This window comes from Dermacentor variabilis, chromosome 11, assembly GCF_050947875.1.
Source record: "Dermacentor variabilis isolate Ectoservices chromosome 11, ASM5094787v1, whole genome shotgun sequence".
NCBI lineage: Eukaryota > Metazoa > Arthropoda > Arachnida > Ixodida > Ixodidae > Dermacentor > Dermacentor variabilis.
Window position 1 is genome coordinate 1,285,799 of NC_134578.1, and position 19,893 is coordinate 1,305,691.

The window sequence follows — 19,893 nt, forward strand, 5'->3', positions numbered from 1 at the left end:
CAAAACATCTTCCTGGAGTTCGCTGCTACAGACAAACCATGACGGCCGCGTCCAATCCACTAACAATACTTGGTCCGCCGACCACGTCTAGACATAATGGCGCCGTACGGCCGAGGACGCGGTGCATTCACGTCCTCACAAAGCGAGTCGCCGCAGCGGTCTGGGAAGGTTCCAAGGTCCGGTTCTTCGAATGCCGCCACCCCCGCAGCTGCGGCTGGCTGGGAAAATTTTGTAGGTCGGTTCGCTTGCAGGCCATTCGTAACAGTGTGTCTATTTATTCCTACGAGCTCGTTCAGTCACGCTTACACATGCTCTCATTGTTAAGTTAGTTAGTAAGCGAATGTTTACAAGTGTATATGGCCGCTCAAACTATCTTTACTTCCTACAGCTATCCACTAATTTGCAATTGCAATCGGTGCTTCCCCTTTCGGGCGAAACTGCGAATTTTTTGTGTTAGCACGCACCGGCGCCACCGCACATCTCGGTGGCCACCCGTGAACTTCGCTGTGGTGCCCACGCTAGATAGTGCGGCGGGAGCAAAGGTGAGCACAACAAAGAAGGGATAAAAATTTGGCACAGGAAGCTGTTAGGGTTTGCGTCTGACACCACGGGGCGACAGGTCATTCACCCTATGCCTGAGCCGGAGCCCACGTGCACCGGAGAGGTCATTCGCCCGACCTTCTCCCCGGATTCGTCGATGAGAGGATCGACCTCTCCTACCCGTGCTTGGTATTGCAGGAGGAGGGGCCCTCTCTCCGTGCCTGTCACGTGTCATCGACGGAAGCAGATCCAGCCCACACTTGTGAGAGCCTATTTAAGGGGCTCCGAAATGTACTTTTGAAAGACTTCAGACTTCATACTTCATGCTTTTCTTATTTTCTTTCAACTATCTTTGAATAAACGGTGCAAGTTTCGCACTAGCAAATCGTCTCGCCCCTGCTTGGTCGCCATGATCTACCGGATGCCTGCAGCCCGCCGACAACGCCACGCTACACAATAAGTAATGTCGGTCGGGCTTCGATAGGCAGGCGCCGCTACTTCTCGGCAGCAGTACGGTACGCTACCCTGGAGTACGCAACAAAGCTTTTACTGGAATAAAGCAGAAGCAAATGTCATTAATAAAGCAGCCCCAGGATCCTACAAAATCCCTATACCACTAATGAAAAACGCCGGTCTAAAGAGCAAGGCACTGTTGACTAACGCCATCAGTGCTTAGAGACAGGGGGGGGGAGGGGAGCTTGGCCCCCTCTCCGCAGGCCAACAGCACCCATACGACAAGCCCTGTAGGCGATTTTTTCTTACTAGTAGTGCCTCGTGCGGGGCAATTCTAACTGCCCAATTTTTCGATTCATAATTTAATGGCGGTTAATTGCCTGCAGTCGCATGAGCAAGAACAGAAAAGCAGGCATTGTCATGCTGTCGCATGCATTTCCCCGAGGCCCTGCGCATGGCTGTTCGACTAAGATTCTTGGCCTTGTCAGGAATCTTAGTCGAACAAAGTTCTGTCTTTATCAGAGTCTGGTCCTGCCTTCATAAGGGTAATCAATCTGACCAAGGTAGTTCCGCACGCACGTACGCACGCACGCACGCACTCTCAACCCATTTTTTTCTGCCTTATTCGATAATTATAGTCTCATTTAAATATTGATCTTCTCAAATATTATAATTAGATGAAAAGTGTCAAGGAGAAAATTGTAGAGCAACATGAAAAACTCTTTTCCGAGCATGAAAGAAGCCCGCGTATATACGCAGAATGCCTCGAGCGACCAGTCGCGCGGCAATTCTGGGTGCATTCACGAGCTCCTTTCACGCTCGGAGAAACACTTCGAAACAACATTCGAAAGCATTCGAAACCAGAAGCTGCTTCGGACACTCCACAAGGTTATTTATCCACAATAATCTGTCGTGGAAGTTTCCCGAGACTAAGCAAAATCCATTGAAATAATCATTTGCTACGAACAAAGTGAATTCTACAAAAGCAGCGCCCAAGTTCAGTTTGAAGCGGGTGGCCGGAGCCGCCGCATTGTTTTCCATAAATTACGTAAACCACGCAAAGATGGGAATTTTATATTTTTCGTACGGAATGTAGTGACCGCAAACCGCTGAGCTTACGAAAGAGCGTGAGAGGTATATAAAAGAACCCAAAGAAGTACAAAAGAACGCAAGGCAGTCGTGGCGCTTTGCAAGGTCACTTTTAGGGTGCCTCAATGCGCACCTCCTCCGCCACCACGCGTCACCGCTCTAGATGCACGGTACTGCGGAGTGAGATTGAGCATGTCGCCTGCTGTAGCAGACGACGCGGTTGTCGCCACCCTGTAAGAAGCGGTGGGTGAGGAGGAGGCACCCTAGCCCCTTGGGGGCCCAAATCAGTTTGCGTACCCAGAATTGAAAACTTTCCATATTACCGACCCTTTTCTGTATGTCCGTTTCTAGCCTCTACACTCTAAGAAACGTTTACACCCTTTGGGGTGTATATTTGCCACACAACAATAATCGTCATCTGCCCTACTTGCGTTTCCTCTCTTGAAAAGCCGACGCTCGCTACTTTCCTGTCAAGAAGGCTGTGTCAAGCTGAAGACGCGCAAGCCGTTCGTGACTAGGAAGTACCGCGCTCGCAGCGTTAAATAAAGGAAATGCGGAAAAGACAGGTGACGATTATTGTTGTGTGGCAAGATACGACCCAAAGGGTGCAAACTTTTTTAAGAGTGTAGCCTCCTGCTAGGCCTATCTCGAAAACAGTGCAGAATAAAAATGTGCCAGAACTGGTGATGATAATAATCGACGAACCATATAATTTTTTTTCTGACAGTCGCACTGATGATAACGAGTATAATGATGATTATGGCGATGATGATGCTTGACATATGATTATTGGAATCATTATGACGATAATGGATGATAGAAATTTGGTAGGCAATCCGAAATTCTAGTTGACGTCGATCAAAAGTCGCTCTGTATGATGTAGGATGAACTGTGTAACAAAATGCGCACTTCATCCCTTCGATTCGCACCCCCAACTCGCCTTTCATTGTGTTTGATCGACTTCAACTAGAGGCTGAATCGCCATCCCACTATTTTTGTATGGTTATGTCCAATGGCTAGCCGCGAATGCCTATTCTTACGGCAATACATATATTTTTTTTTTTTTGCAAACATAAGTCTGCAAGTAGTGCCAAGGCAGGAAGCCCACAGGGGCCTTTCGATCAACGACTTTTGCGGAGCTTGTGTCTGTGTGCGTGTCTCAATGAGTCATCTTTATTAAGGCTCTTATTCTGGGAAGAAGGGAAGGGGGGATTGTGGTGAAGGCAGATGGGGTGGCTCCATTCTATGCTGCGAGGTATGTGCCTGTCCTGCTCTGTGAGTCAGAGTTCCTGCCTTCCGATTTGTGGCGGGTTGCTCCATGACCACTTTCGTGGCTACCAGGAAAGCCACAAGCGCTTGTGTTCGTGTCTCTCTTCCCCCCCCCCCCCCCTTTTGTGTACTTCTTTGCGTTACGCCCAGCTGTGGATTCATATCAACTAGTCCGTTCGACTTGCTTGCAAAGGGCATCGATTGAGCTTATTAGCGTAGGGTTCGCGCAGGCTAGAATAGCTCCTGTTACGCAGTGTAGTGCAACAGTACAGGAATTAAATGATAAAGAAATATTCGTAAGTCAAAGGAATGGTTAAGATGAGATAACACACCTATTCTTTCTAGGTAGCCTCGCAGTCATCCGTCCAACAGAACGGCACGTCTTTTTTTCCTTGTTAAGGTAGTCAAACACCCAGTTTTAAGGGCATGCAGTCTTTAATAAATGCGCTAGGATGATCTTCCAGCCTCCTAAACAGGCGTAGAGACTGGATATCGAAAGATTTCGCGAACTTTGCAATGCAGGCCACAGGTTATTACTTTGTGTTCTTCGTAGTGTTATCCAGTACTCTACGAAAACACTGACTCGCCATCCCGGCCCTGCAAAAGTAGATGGCCAAACAAGCTTTTCAAAACCACAACTACAACTGTTGAGGGGGGCATGCGATGCTTTATTGCTTTGGAGTAATGGGAGTAATGGCAGTTTTAACAGCACGCCGCCGTCCATAGCGGGGCAGCAACATGGAAATCCGTCGCTGGGCTGGTTATTTCACATACGAAAGGCTAAGGACGACACTTCTCACGCTGCGGCAGCTTGCGCAACAGCCATATTTACCGGGAAACGTATGCGGGGAGCGCTACGTGCTTCGCATTGTTGTCAGAAGCCCCTTGTCATCAATTCTGTGGTTGGGATGTTGGTTTTGTGCTTGAATTCTTTATTGAAACGTATGCTGTTTTGCATGTTGTATGCGTGACTCCAAAGAATGTACGCACTGTTCGCTTCACTTCGTTGACTGGTTGAAGCCTCTGCCTTACGGGGTTACTGCTCCTGGCCTGAACTGCCCAAATTTTCAGAGTGGACGCGGAAACAAAAAATGCTGACCACCGAGAGGCTAACATATTCGCTGTAAAAGATGTTTTTCATGATGACGCTCGATATTGTAATACACGATATTATCACTTGCGCAGACATTGCCAAAACGGCTCATGTAATTATTCAGAACCTTATTCATCATTTTTTTGTAATCAGCTGGGACTAGCTGGGCGAATTTGGTCGATTCGAAGAGGTTGTATTCGTGAATATCAAATGGAATTGTAAGAGCATTGTACAGCTCTGCATCTTCTTGAAGCAGTGCTAGCCAAAAAGCTATTCCAGAGGTATATCAAATAAAACAAGTTTGACCAGAAATGTCAATGATTCAGTATATTCATGGCATACGAAGTGGAACGAACCGTGTCTGGTTGCTAATTGTTTTGTAGCGATGCAATGTATGTTTATGTACTTCAAACTTAACAACATTATTCTCATTTAATTTTTATGGTTATGTGCAACACCGCTCACTAGCTGCGCCAAAATACAAACTTGAAATCAGGTGGATGCATAGTGCGAGATTCCCGCGCAGCAATTGTCGAGGGAAGAATGGTGACGACAGGTGCATGCAGCGAAAAGCACGACGCGCATAGAGCAACATTGAAAGGGCGCAATGTACGTCTTCTGTCACAGTGGCGCGTACCCTTTCTGGAAGATTGGCATAACGGGCACACAGCCAGTGACACATAAAAAATTACTAAATCAAAGTACATAAAGCAAATCAATGAAACAGTTACGTATTACCATGTCTACTCTACTTAGACAAGAAAGACCGCGACGGGAGGTTTAATGGACTTCGTTTCGCAGTGTGACAGATCCGAAGACGAAGAAGACGGCTTTACGTTTGATCTCTTAAACAGGCCGCTCTTGTAATGCGTGTCCTCGCCTCTAGCTTTCCGTGCACCTTGACAACGTAATTTACCTCACGCCTGTTTCGTTAACGGTCAGTCTGCTTTAGATATACCTGTGAGCCTGCATAATATCTTTAGGTTTTAAGCAGGAATTTTTTTTTTGCTACACGAAACATAACTGCGCATAACTGCACGTGTCGTAAGCCCATTCACTGGTAATTCCGTTCGGCGCACATATAACCTTTACATAAATGCTTCAAGATATGGTTGACCCAGACAGATACCATGCCAAACACGGGAGTGTAGGCAAGACCTTTAAAAATATGGGCCTAAGCTAGGCACTCACAATCTGCGTCAGGGAAGATGATAAGGGGGCTTTTTCCACCCAACTCGAGCGAAACCTTCTTGAGGTTGGACTGTCCAGAAGCCTGCAAGACCAGTCGGCCGACCTGGAAAACAAAGGGGGGGGGGAGGTGACAACCAGTGATCAAACACACAGAGAGCACTGCAGGCGGCATTATCGATCTGTCGCTCCAAACGTCTGCAGCACAGCTTAAGACATTAGGTAAGGAGACATCTCGGGGCCTTAGCTGTTAAAGCCTAATGAACGCAGCGAAACAATTGAATAGCGTGGATGATGCCACTGGTAGTTAGAAATGCTTATACGTGTTTGAAGAGATTTTTCAGGAGAGAAGTTGGTAAGAACGGCAGTTCGACGATGTTGAATAAGCAGTCCACATGTTGCACCTGTTCGCACAAATCAAGCAAGCTTATTCAGGAACGTTTTCATTCCAACACAAGGAGCGCATATTGAAAACATTTTGTTAAAAAATATTTGTGAGAAGACACCTTTACGTGAGTGACACATTCCACACCTTTCATAAAACTGCGTCTAGTGCCCCTTGCAAACTAGATCACATATGTTCAGTGTTGTCTCTGAAAACGCTTCGGCCGCTGCGACCACATTCCGCTGGGGGGCGGAATACAAAAACGCTCGTGTAGTGCACTTTGGGCACTCGTTAAATGAAGCCAATTGGCCAAAATTTATCCGCAGCACCCCGCTACGACTTGCCTCATAATCAGATCGTGGTTTTGGCACGAAAAAAAACCAAAAATGATATTCTATTTCGAGATTAAGGATTCCTCGCAGGACCACAAGAAGAGTGCTGTGCCCCATATTTGATTTCTTTGCACTGCGTCCACGCCGGCACACACAGCGAAGCACCAGTGTTCAAGCGGGTAATAGCAGCGCTATACCTCACTGCCATCGCGAAAGCTGTAGGTGTGCTCTGCAATTAGAAATGATGGGAAGCTTGAAAGCCAGGACAGGCCTGTTACTCACTTAGGTACTTTTTGAAGCGAATAATGGCACACTTTGCTGCAAAATTTCCCAGTTATGACTTGTTCACAAGCAGATGTTCGCAACAGAAAATGGTCATCAGGGCGACCACAAAGAATCGTATTTGCGAAAAGCTGTTTATGCCGCGATTATCGCCAATGGTGCCCAGCCGTGTCCAGTTCCACAATAAGAAATAATTATGATTCTAGCATTGTAGCAGTGATAAAATGACTACAAATGTTGGACGACATGCCGACAGTAGATGGAAAGGATGAACACCCCGCAACTGGAGTCGATCCTGATAGAAGGAGGAGGATGGAACTTTATTATTGCAAAAACCGTTGCGCGGTTTATTCTCGGGTGGTTCCCTCTGACAGGGCTTCACTGGTGATCGTGGCTTGCCGGGCCTGGTCGAGGGTCGCCAGTTGGTTTCCCAGGTCCAGTTCGGAAAGTCTCGCCTCCCAAGACCACGTAGTGAGTGTGTGTGCTGTGACTCGGGGCGAGATTGCGTCTAAGGTACAAAGCTGGGCTAGTTGGTGTGTCATCATTAATCAAAAGACTAGCTCAAACAACAGGGACACAGACAGAGAAGACGACAGGACGAGCGCTCGTCCTGTCGTCTTCTCTGTCTGCGTCCCTGTTATTTGCGCTAGTCTTTTGATTAATGAGATTGCGTCGCCCGGATGGTCGGTGCATTCGTGTGTTATGTGCGCGGATGTCGCTGTGTGGTTGCGTTGGTTGTGTGGGACATGTCCGGGACGTATATCTGTCTGGGGAGATTGCGTGTAGGCGAGATGAGTGTGGGTACGTGTCCGTTTGCAGGCGGCGCCAGTCCCTTGCCTGGAGTTTATTGATAGCTTTGTGTAGGGGAGCGTATTGTGTTATTTCGAGACGTTGGTCCTGTAGTATTTGTTGGCTTGTGGTTAATAACTCGTGGGTCGCTCGTCGGTCTGTCGGAGGCTGAAGAACGGTGTGGTCTGCCGCTCGGCTACTGAGACCTCGAGCTACGGAGTTCACCTCTTCGTTGCTCCGCAGGGCTTCGTGCCTGGGGCACCAGACGATAGCGTGGGTCCATTCTCGTGAGTGGCCCTGGATTCGAATGGCTGGTATAGGGAGTGTTCCATTCATGTATAAACGACACGCCGCTTGTGAGTCCGTAAGGACTTGGGCGGACCTTCCCTTGCTCTCGGTGTCGCGAAGTGCGAGAGCGATCGCTGCTGCTTCTGCTGCTGCGCTGCATGTGGCGCGGATGGAGGCAGAGGCTACCAGGTTCCCCTTATTGACGGCGTCGATTGTGTGTTTGGGTCCACGATGTGGCGACGAGGGATACAGGCTAGCGTCCGTGTAGTATCTAACTGGATCTCTGAAAAAGCGTTTATGCAATATGCGGGCACGCGCTGCTCTTCTCTCTTGATTGTGGGTGGGGTGCATGTTCTTGGGGATAGGGTTTACTACAATGTTTTCTCTAATGTGGTTAGGCAGGAGTTGTGTTTCTTCTTTGCTGTACTGGGGTGTCAGCGAGTACCCTAGCCTTTGAAGAAGGTGCCTTCCCTGTTGTGTCTTGTTGAGGCGCTCCCTCTGCGCTACGAGCGTGGCACTTGCTAGCTGCTCAAAGGTGTCGTATACCCCTAGCGCTAGTAATTTCTTTGTGCTTGTGCTTGACGGTAGCTGTAAGGCCGTTTTGTACGCTGTTCTTATAAAAGCGTTCATGCGCTCTGTCTCGCTTTTGCGCGTGATTTGATACAGGAGGGCGTATGTAGCACGGCTGATGACGAGGGCTTGTACCAGTCTTAAGGTTTCGTACTCCGTGAAACCATCTTTCTGCGCGTTACTCTGGCGGAGAGTGATGCGATGCTTCTTATAACGCAATTTAATTTCTCTGAGGCTACTTTTATGCCGTTGTTCTCCTGGACCTGCATACCTAGTAAGCGTGCTGTCGGGACGCGCTTTATAGGTCGCCCGGTAATCTCGAGATGTATTGGCGGGGCTCGATGTTTCTTAGCTTGCTTGGGCCGGACTTGAAGATACTCCGACTTGTGTAGGGCACATCTCATTCCTACTGTGGTTAGGTACGACTCGATGTGTCCGATAGCTGTAAGTAATGTGTTTTCTCTGTCGCCGTATGAACCTTTGGTTGCCCATAGGGTGATATCGTCGGCAAAGAAGATACATCCGAGTTTTGGGGTGTTTTCCACTTGTAAAGCAAGTTTTCTAAGTCCAATGTTGAAGACGAAAGGAGATATTACTGATCCTTGCGGAGCACCCTTCTGCGGTAGATCATAGATGTCTGATTTTTATGCCTGCTATGCCGATGTGGGCTTTGAGGTGACTAAGAAAAGCCACGGTATACTGATATACTCGCTCTCCGCATCCTGTGGTGGCGAGGCCATCTAGGATGGTTTCATGTGCTATATTATCAAAGGCTTTTTCCAAGTCAAGGGCTAGGAGAATGTTGTCGTTGCTTCCCGGTTGTAGGTTGAGGATTTCTTCCTTGAGAACGATGAAGACATCCTGTGCTGACATGCCTATCCGGAATCCGTACATGCAATTGGGGTGTAGTCCATGTTCCTCCATGTGTTGTTCTATTCGAGTGAGTACAATTCGTTCAAAAAGTTGGCCCAGACAAGACGTGAGCGAGATCGGTCGTAATTGATCGAGTCACTTCCCCTCTAAAAAACTGACCGCAACTGCGCCATAGCATCTTCCCTTTCTTCTTTATATTTATTGACGCAAATTAATAGAGATTCCAGGAAGGCTAACACACACGAGTGAGCTAATGACAGCCATCGCAGGTGCACGAATGATAAAAAGAATCGTCACTCTCAGAGGGCGGAGAGAAAAACTTGTTGAAAGGGACGGTGAAGAGGTAGGCCGGAGGAGCTTGTCTCCGTCCTTCTACTCCACAACTTGCGAGACACAGAAAAAGTAAGGGAGGAAAATGAGGCTATGACGTATTACTACAGTGTATGCTCGTGATCAGCTGAACGTACGGTACACGTACCGTGCAATACCTACATATGTACGCTACTCGCTCTTTTTTGCTCATTGAGGACTACTACTAAGTTATACCAAGTTCCAGGGCACTAGTGGCGAATCGCGCCCGCTACACGAGGCAGTCATAGCTAAAGCAGCGGCAAAGTGAACGAAGTAACTTTTTTGCCAGCTGCCATGGTTTAAGGCGGCAACAACAACAACATTTTCTCGTGATGACTAGCAACGTCTCCAGAACACTGCTGAAAGCTGAAAGCACGGGTGCTTAAAGAAGCCTGTTAGGCCCAGGGGCGTAGCCAAGGGGGGGGGGGGCTATCGGGGCTTCAGCACCCCCCTCTCCAAAATTTTTTCGTGCTCTCCATGCACCGCCGACCAAAACAACCCCCGGAGCCGGAAATTTTAATTTATTTATTTGAGAAATACTGCCAGCCTTCAGAGAAGGCCGTAGGCAGGAGTGGACAGTACATATGAAAAAACTGATCAAGAATAACAAGACAAGAACACATTACACGAGGCTCGCACTACGCACTGAAAAGCAGCGAAAGACCGTTAGTTTGCACGTCGCTTGCATACAAACCCGTGCTATAGATATAAAAATAGTACAGTGATATATTGACAGAGTGCTTGACAAGGAAAGATTAAATCAGAACACGGACCATTCAAGCTGCGCATGCGCGTCGCTCGATATGACAAACTGCTGTAATTCATCACTTATCGAAACATTTTGCGGGAGAACCATAGCATATGTCGCGAGATGATAAGTGTTGCTGAAAATTGAGGCTGATGGAATTATAAAGCACTTAAGAATGACTGCATGGTGGGTTTCTCGACAATGTGCGCACTGAGACGGTTCCATTCTCGAATAGTTCGAGGAAAAAATGAATTACTGAAGCAATCGGTTCTGCAGGCGAATTCTTTAAGCCTTTTCGAGTGATTTCCTCGTGTGGAACGACGAGTCACCAGTTGAATGTACAATTCCTTATTGATACGCAAATTATCATGATATATTAAATACATATATTTCAACCTATCACGATGGCGTCTTGGTTGAAGTGTTTCTAAATCAGCTCTTTCTAGCAGCTGAGTCGGAGATGTGTGCCAGCTGTATGAATTAAATCATTCTGGATTTTGTCTATAATGTCTTTTCCCCGCTCGAAAAGACATTTAAGTGTGCATATTGGGAACTCGGACTAGATTTCGCGGCAACGCCCATGCACCAGGAGTCGTATAATGCATGGAGCCCCATCCGAGCACAAAGTTTCAAGGGTGTTTTGATGGCGAGCGGGCTCGCCGCGGAGACTACGGAGCGCATCGATTTCAATTCCGAAACTTTATGAGTATAAAGTTCTCCAACTTTTGATGCGAAATGAGCCTTTACATTTCCCAAGTCTTGCTTTAGATTTTCAATTCCGGAACTTTGTGGGTTTAATATTGTTACAGACATTTCACATCAAAGGAGCATTGACTTTTCTAAAGTGGTATATCAGAACGTACAACGAGACAAGCCAAATCAACGCACTATCAGAGATGACAAAGCACGCAACGAGCTACGATGGGACGAAGCGTTGTGGTGGTTCATTTGCCGTTATGTCACAGAAAAAAAAATTCACAATTTCTTTCAGCGGTGCCACATCATCCACGTCAAAACACTATTTACCTAATTAATTAATTAATTTATTTATTTATATAACCCTCAGAGCTTACATGAAGCATTACAGAGGGGAGGGGCTAATAGATACAGATAAATATACAAAAAAACACGATAATCAGACAACAGTTCATATAGTCCAATGTGAAAATAACCAAAGTTCGAGCGACACAATAAGCATACTATAAAAATACAGAGACAATATTCACAGACGGGTAATACAGACTAAATATAAATGCGTGGTATGCATAATGAAAGTCAGAGTGAGAAGATAAGCGCGTACTGAAAGAGATAAATCATAATACAAAGTATGCAGTTTGTAGATTAGGTAGGTAGTATAATGAAAATTATTTATAAACCCTGCTGCTCAGAAGAAAACAGAGCTATTATACACGTGTAAATATATGAAAGTCAAGGTATACTAGATAACGTTAGTAAGTGCCTTACGGAAGTCGTCGGTGTTAGTAATACAGAATAGTGGATCCGGTAGGTGATTCCATTCCTGGCATGTTTTTGGATGAAACAAGTTACCATAGGTAGACGTTCTGTAGGATGGGATGTTCACTTTGTGACTATGGACCAAGCGTGAAGAAGTAAAAGAGGGTGGTTTGGTATAACGTGATTTGAGCGTGGGAATTGAACGGTATATTTTATGGAACAAACAAAGGCGAGCGGTTTTTCTGCGATATGAGCGATGTTTTGAGCGATATATTGAGGGAAAGTTTCATGCTAGTTACGCTTGCTTTGCGCTGGTAATTGTTAAGAATAAAACGAACGAAACAATTCTGTACAGCTTCTAAGGTGTTAATTAGTGTTAGTTGATGAGGGTCCCTACGTGGAAGGTTGACGTAATATTCACTGCTCCCAACAAGCTTGTCAGCTCGTGTGCAAAAACAAGACCATAGAGTAAAACAAAGGACGCGTGCAAAAAAAGAATAACACAGCACAGAAAAGGCTATGTTAACTACAGGGCCTGTGTTATTTACCGAATCCCATTGCGCTGTGGAAAGAGTTATACCGGACAGACCGGCAGATGCATTAATGATAGACTTAGGAAGCACTCCAATAAAGTTAACAAGCCTTCGCCGGATAGCTTCCTAGCAATTCATTGTCATAAGTGCCGATGAGTTCCGCGATTTCAAGATATAGTTATTATCATTACATTGTGGAATGACTTACCTGATTCCATAGTTACTGAAATAGAACCTAATAAATTCAGGCACTTATTAACAGCACATTTCAAGGGCTGAGTTATTTTGCCGTGTTTTTGAATGTGTATGCGTGTTTTGTTTTGTTTCCAAGTTGTTCTTGAGCCGCTGTGTCTATCTTAGTGTTGATGCTTCTGATGATGTTAATGTAGAACATGAACCCTGCACTTTGTATTGCTTTTTTGTTTTTACCGACCATTGTATATGTAATGACTGCTCCCCCCCCCCTTATTTAATGCCCTAAGCCAAGGGCCTTTAAGGGTAAATAAATAAATGATGATGATCAGGAGAAGTAAATGCGAATTAACTCGTCTCATCATTGAAAGTGCTCGCATAGAAGAGTTTGGCAGTGCTTGTGTTAGCCAATGGTCCAGGTCACTATAAAAGGAATAATAACGGTAAACATAATAGTTTCTGCCTAGTCTGCAAGTGAGTTGTACTATCGTTTGCTCTGTTACCTTGTCAGTAGACACGTGCTTAAAAGCGAGAAAAAGTGAGGGTACAGAAGTGGCGTCCGTCCCGGAAATAAATTGTTGTTGGAAGTTAGCGCCTGTGTGTTTCTCTTCTACATCCTTGTGCTTTCTGCGCTACAGGAAGAACTTCAGAACATTGGTAGGCGTGAAGTCCTCGGCAGCAACGCCAGCCACCCACCGTGTAGCCCTACAAGCGGACGCTGCAGGGCCTGTAAAAACAGGTCCTGCAAACGCCAGTATGTTACGACTATAACCAAATATGACATAAAATAGGTTGGTTACTTACACAAAGTTAACCCTTGCTGCTTGGAAGATCGGAAGCAATGCACAGGTGAGTAGGGGACAGGAAACATGCAAATTAAGAGAGAAAGACGAAGATTTGAGAAGAGAACAGGAAAAGGCAACTACCAATTTCCCCCAGGCTGGTCAGTCCGGCGGTGCCGCCTTCGTGAAGCGGAGGCCAAAGAGGTGTGTTGCCTCCGCCAAGGGGCCGTAAAGGTACAAACGCTCAGCATCGGCTCAACCCGGAAGATCCCCTTTTCCCCGGACACGTCTAAGCCACGCACGGTTAAGCGCGGGAGGGTCCGACCCCCATGTGCTTGGGCAAGGGGTGGTGCAACTCAGCAAACGCCTTCTTACACAGACGCCCCTGCAGGGGCCGTCTACTTTAGCGTCCTGTGTCTCGCGCTGTTAGTATACAGAAACCTAAATCAATATGTTCCAGTACGTATTGCAGCGTCGTAGCCCCACGTTAAACATGAAATAGGTTGTTAGCAGTACATTTGATTGTTTAATACAAAATGAAGCGCTAGAATTTCGTATTTGCAGTGACAGTCGTAAAGTAGGAAGCTATCGGCCAATCTTATTGACATGCATGTACTTCTACCTGCTTCAGTACATTATCTTAACGTGGCGATGAAACTAGATTACCAACAACCTATGCAATTGGAGCAGATGTTATGGTTCCTTCACTGGAAATTAAAGCAAGCATCCCAATCTCTTAAGCTAGACATGTACTTACCTGCATTAGATGAATGTTAGAGCAAGCTAATAGCAGCCATTTCAAACTAGATTAATCGACCAGAATAAGAAGGTGCAAGGAAAGCCTCAAGGTACAATCTAATCTGGTATTTCCAAAGGGATTGCACCAGCAAAATGTTACGCCTGCTTCAATTGGCTGCATTAACCCAACTCTCAAAACAGGGAAGATTGATTTCGTTTCCTGGTGTTGTAAAGCTGCTTCAATGTCAATAGCTTACAACATATTGTTCTGATGGAAATTGTTAAGGATTGGCAATATCTCGAAGGTTTTACGTGAGCTTACCTCATGGACAAAAATGGAATAAGGCTGTTTATCTTTCCAAGTTTCGGAAACCAAACGTTGCGAAACTTTTAGGAGACCACATCAAAATTTTAAGGCATACACAATAGAAGTGTGCCTAAATACAAATACGGACTGAACACGTTTGTCTGTAGCGGTTGAGTGATCGGCTGTAGACTGCACCAGCGTCCGTCGCTGCTACCTCACGGTCTTACGATCGACCTGCGGGAACTGGCGACATTCGGGGAAGCGACCGTCGAACCCTGCCCGGCCCGCTGCGGTGACTCGCTTTGTAAGAACGACAGTGCGCCTCGTCAACAGCCGTAAGGCGCCGGTATGTCTAGACGCGGTCGGCAGGCCAAGTACTGTTAGCGGATTCGAGGGAACTCCTGGAAGATGTTTTGCGGTGCAGTCTCATGCGCCCCAGGAACCGTCACAGTCAATGGACAGACGCCGTGTCCACTGACTGCAGAGTCAACTCTGTGATCAAGAGGCGTCTGCTCGGGGCAGGATCCCTGTCTGCGAGAAACTCGCTCACCTCGGTGTGTTCAGTCAAACCTGTGCGGAAGCGTGTGAACCCTCCCCCTCAAAGGCGGGTCGGCTACGACGACTTTGGACGCTCCCATTGGTCGAAGGTTGAACGGCTGTTTTCCCTCACCGAGGAATCTAGGGAGGACAGAGTGTATTTAAGGAGCCGTTGTCGGCTGATTCAGTGTGCATTCTTTTTCAGTCATGCTAGACTGATGAACTGTAACGTTCTCCACCCTTCATGTAGATATTGTAGATAAATCCCCATCTTCCTCGTTCTGAATGAGAACAAGTCTCTCCCTTCAACAACGTCCTCAGCGTTGATGAGTTGGCGACGGCATGGGTCAGTTACCATCTATTTCATGCCCGACCCCGACTCTTACAACGTTAGCTATTACGCTGCACGTATGTTTCTCATATAGTCCATAGACCCGGGAAGTGGCAAGACCATGCGTGGTCTCATTGCAGTGTCGGCCTGTGCTTTGTTTTTTCGCGATGATGGTGGCCAACTCGGGCGAAGTGCGATTCTGGCTGTACATGCATTTAGAATTCGTGTGTAGGTTATTATACATATGGGTTTGTATCAAGTTGTAATTGTTATATTCGCATCAATGCAAGTATTTTAAAGAAATATGCTGCACCACAGTCATTTATTCAAATTTGTGTTGAAGTGTACAAAATATAGCCACCTTGTAATGGTCAAGATAGCCAGCAACATCTGCAAAACATATGATGCACATCCAATGCACTTGTTGGAATCGACATGATGTGCAGGTTTCACGCAACGGTCAATGAGGTTCTATAAAACTAAGTGCAATGTGTACAATTGTCTTTACTTTAATCTGCTGCAACACGGATTCTTATGCAATGTTTCCGTATGCACCGCATAAGTCACAACTTTAATGTCATGCAATGTATGCATAGCTCGGCAAACTTACTGAAACGTCCGCTCACTAAGACTTAGACAGACCCCTGAGGCTGAGTTCGTAGCAAACTCGGCGGAGTTGGAGCGGACGAAGCTCGGCTGATTGAAGTTTTCGTGAATATGAATTAGAGCAAGCTCGGCTGAGTAATATTTTAGTGAATATGAGTCAGAGTAAGCTCGGCTGAGTAGAATTTGGCTCAATATGAATCAGAGCACGTTTAGATCAATAGAAATTTGGTGAATAGGAGTCAGAGGAGGCTCGGGTGAGTAGAATTTTGAAGAGTCTGCACGCACATGCCATTAAATAACACCATAGAATAAAACAGTGAGCAGCTGCATCTCACCATCTAACAAAAGGAAGGTTCAGATAGACAAATGTCATGCTTTGTATATATTGAAAGTTGTATTATACTTATCTTCTAGGGACAGTAATGACAGGATATGGTTATTAGTTTATGCAGTAATACATCTAATTGCAAACTCATTAGCAACTTTGCCTGCATCTTGTTGCGCACGGCCTATGCCTCAAGATACGTCTGCATGCTTTCTTAGCTGTGGACGTGCAAGAACAATTCGCACTTGAAAAGATGCTTTCATTCGCAGGGAGGGATGCAACCCGCTGACTTCACTGCACGATTCTGATTTGTTTAGTTTAATGTGTAATTTACTATTTATAGAAAGTCGCTGCAGTTTCACCCGAAAGGCGGAGCATGGATTGCGGTAGCTTAATAGCGGGCAGCTATACAAAGTAAAGATGGTATAGTTTTATCAGCTGTATAAATTTGTAAGAATTCGCTTACTAAATGAACTAATAAGCATGGTGTCAGGCGCGCAGAAGTAACCATCAAGACATCTCACTGTATGACCGCGGAAAGTCGCTGTCAAAACGATGGAGTGGGGAAGCACGTCAGCAGCAGCGAGCGAATTTATTTATTTATTTTTCAGATACTGTCAATCCCAGTGGGATTTTTACTGGTTGGGCATTTATTATAAAATCACAAATAACGATGAAAATAGGTTTACATAATTTCAAGAATGATATTTGTAATCGACACCTAGCAGACATACACATATGGCAGGAAATAAAACATGAATGATACAGAGCATTTGGCAAAAAGGGGTGAAATTGCATAGGCAAATACAATGCTTATACATATTTTATCTTATAAAACGACGTGAGTGGTGTGTTATTTCCGGCTAGCATAATCTAATTATTGAGCAACAGTTTTTCTACAAGGCTAACAAATTTCGGCAACAATGTGTTAGTCGTTATGCAGGGGTCCAGGCCATTCTGTTATTACAAGAGGAAAGAACGAATATCTACAACAGTCAGTGCGAAATGCTCATCCTTTAAGTGTGAGTGAATGTTTATGGCGGGGAGGTCTGGGGCACACAGCACGAAGGTCAATTGACCTATCTCGAAAGTTTAACCCCAACTAAGCGGTGAAAACAGCGCACACGAAGCTATCAGTACTCGGTGCACACTGTCCCATCGCATATAGTTTTTAAGATAGGGCGCCCACGCCATACGCAGCGGCAGCCGGAGTAGAAAGCCCCCTTGCCTCCCTCCTTCTGTACCTTGCGCGCGACGAAATACGGCGCGTTTCCACGCCGCATTCCTCCTTCGCGCGCGCAAGTTGAGACGCGATTGTCTGCTCACCGTCGCATGCTTTCACTTGCACATACACCATACGGCGCACCGCGACGATGTTATCCCCCTTGGACATTACACGGAACATCATGGTGACGGTGTCGGGGACGGCAGAAACACGCCTGGAGTGTCCATATAAATTATATCGCAATAAAAACAAGGTGTTCTTCCGATTTCTACACTGTTTCATGTGTTTTATAGGAAGCTGAGAGACAGCAGCAAGGAAAGGCAGAGATGTTTACGGCGAAGTAGTTTCTTAGAATTCTGCAATATGTTAAGACCAATATAAAAAAAAAACGAAATTGACTGCACTGAAGTAAGCGCAACATGCAAGTACCTTTTAAAGTGAGGGTTAATAAAGGTGTAGTAAGAATACAAAGTCGGCAAGACATTGAAGGGTTACATGTTCCACGCAGAAAAAAATGGTACATAAAAAAACTGATAGAACTGTTTAAATGACGCTTATCGTCCATTAAAGCTTCACATAAAATTGATGGTGCTGTTTATTCCTAGCCAAGGCGTTAAACAAGCTATTCTGAATAATTAATTATGATATATAGTTTGCACGTTCGCTTTGCAAGGTTGATAAGCAGTTGCGTCTCGCAACAAGGAAATGGAACCCTGAAATGAGATAAGTCGCCGGAATAACTACGCGTGAAATCCGGAACCAACAGGCTACAACTAAATGGTCGCGCGTACAGCGCGACGTTGAAGCGTCCGGTATACTATGCTGGGACGTCACAACTCCTCAGCTAAGCACCTGACCGTAGTTGCATAATCTTTAAATTGCTTCATCCGTAAAAGCATACCGCGCTACAGTTGTTGCGGTTTCGTATATCGCGTGTAGCTTGTACGCATCAAACAATGAAATTGGCACGGCATCCGAAGGTCACGTCTCCTCGTGAGAGACACCTCGTAGTATTTACAAGGCGTAGCGCATGTGAATCACGGAAAGGCACGCAATCGTACGTACTATCAGCACGCGAAGTCAAGGCGAAGGAACAAAGTTACAGTGACGTTTCACTTCGTGAACGCGGTGACGCGCAAGCGTATAGGTGCTGTAGCGCACACGACGCTTTCGGGCCTCGGTGCGTCTTGACGCCTGGGCTGTCTGCATCACAGTAAAGACAGGGCTTGCGCTGGCGCACCACACGCAGCAGCCGCCGGGGCAGAACGCCCCGTTGTAAACATTTACTTACTATTTAAATTACCTAGCATGGTGTCAGCGCGCACAGGCAAACAGCGAGTGTCTGCACTCGATGACCGCGGACACCGGCTGTCAAAACGCTGGCATGAGTAATCGCGGCAGCAGCAGCGCGCGAATTGACGTTCGTGCTGTCTATTAAGGCAAACTGGCCGCTTAGAACACAGAGCACGCCAAGCTAAGAGCCGTGGGCCCACCTGGACTGTGCCCCCAAACCAGATCGCTTCCAAGATAAAGCGCGCGCAGCCGTGCGCGAGCGAAGTACAACGCCCCCGCTCCAAACCCTCCCCCGGTGTCATGGTGCAATGCGCGCGACGGAATACGGCGCGCTTCCTCCCCTTGCGCACGCGAGATTGAGCTGCCATCGTCGGCTTACCGTCGCACGCTCTCAGTCGCGCACACAGCGTATGGCGCGTGTGGACGACGTTACCACGAGACAAACCAACCACGTATGGATCGCAAGGAAAACCAGTAACCAGAGGAAGTCAACCCAGCGCACATCCTCCTGCCTTCCTCCTCCTTGACGCTTGGCCTCATTTCTCTATCTCCACTTTGTTCAACGTTACCTACACGTTCCTGTAAGTGGCGGTACTTTGCCGCGCGCTGAGCGGGCTCCTTCGTGCTATGCCCGGCGCGCAATTTTATTCACCTAGAGGCGCCTTCCTCTTTCGCTTGCTTGGTTGCTTCAGACAAGCACCGCCGATTTCAAGAACTGGGCAGTTGCGCTCGCGCGTAAAAGACGCGTCGCTCGATTATCAACGCAGCGTATCAACAAACGCATAAAAATCACAGAACCAAATCTGACCCACGAGTTTTCATCTGCCTAGTTCGCGTGTCGGTGCTGATAGTACGTACCGCTTGCGCAATCTACGGCTTCAGTTGCAGTGCTCAAGGCTACTTGAATCAACGTTTATGTTGTGTTGTGTTGAGTCAATGTTGTGTTGAGCGACCAACACCATTTCCCAAAGCAAACTGCGAAATAGTTGTCGCTGGTCCCGGCGCAATTTCGACGAAAAATCGCAGCGATCGCTGCGATCAGTGCAACGTGCGACCAACCGGTTTGTACCTTCTGGTCAACACCTGCAACCATGATTTCCAGCGCATGCAACCGAAATCAGGCTTCCGGGGCGATGAAAATCACATCATGTAAAAAAGGCTTTAAAGCTTCCTCTTAAGACCAGTGTATGCAACACGACGTGATATGCGTACAGCTGCTTGGCAGGAGCACTAGTGTATGGGCCCGCAACGCTCGTACCAACAGCAGCAGCCAACGCTGGCTTAGCTTTCGCAGAGTCGATAAAGCAGAACGTGACGGT

At 46.6% G+C, this 19,893-nt stretch overlaps 1 protein-coding gene across 1 annotated transcript in view; it reads right to left on the reverse strand.

Annotated features, from left to right (window-relative positions):
* The window catches only part of LOC142564891 (aldehyde dehydrogenase, mitochondrial-like), a 158,877-nt gene that overhangs the window by 72,684 nt on the left and 66,300 nt on the right, over positions 1 to 19,893 (reverse strand). Inside the window, exon 7 of the mRNA XM_075676083.1 lies at positions 5,636 to 5,738. Within this exon, the coding sequence (XP_075532198.1) occupies positions 5,636 to 5,738 (103 nt within the window). The remainder of the gene's footprint in view (positions 1 to 5,635; positions 5,739 to 19,893) is intronic.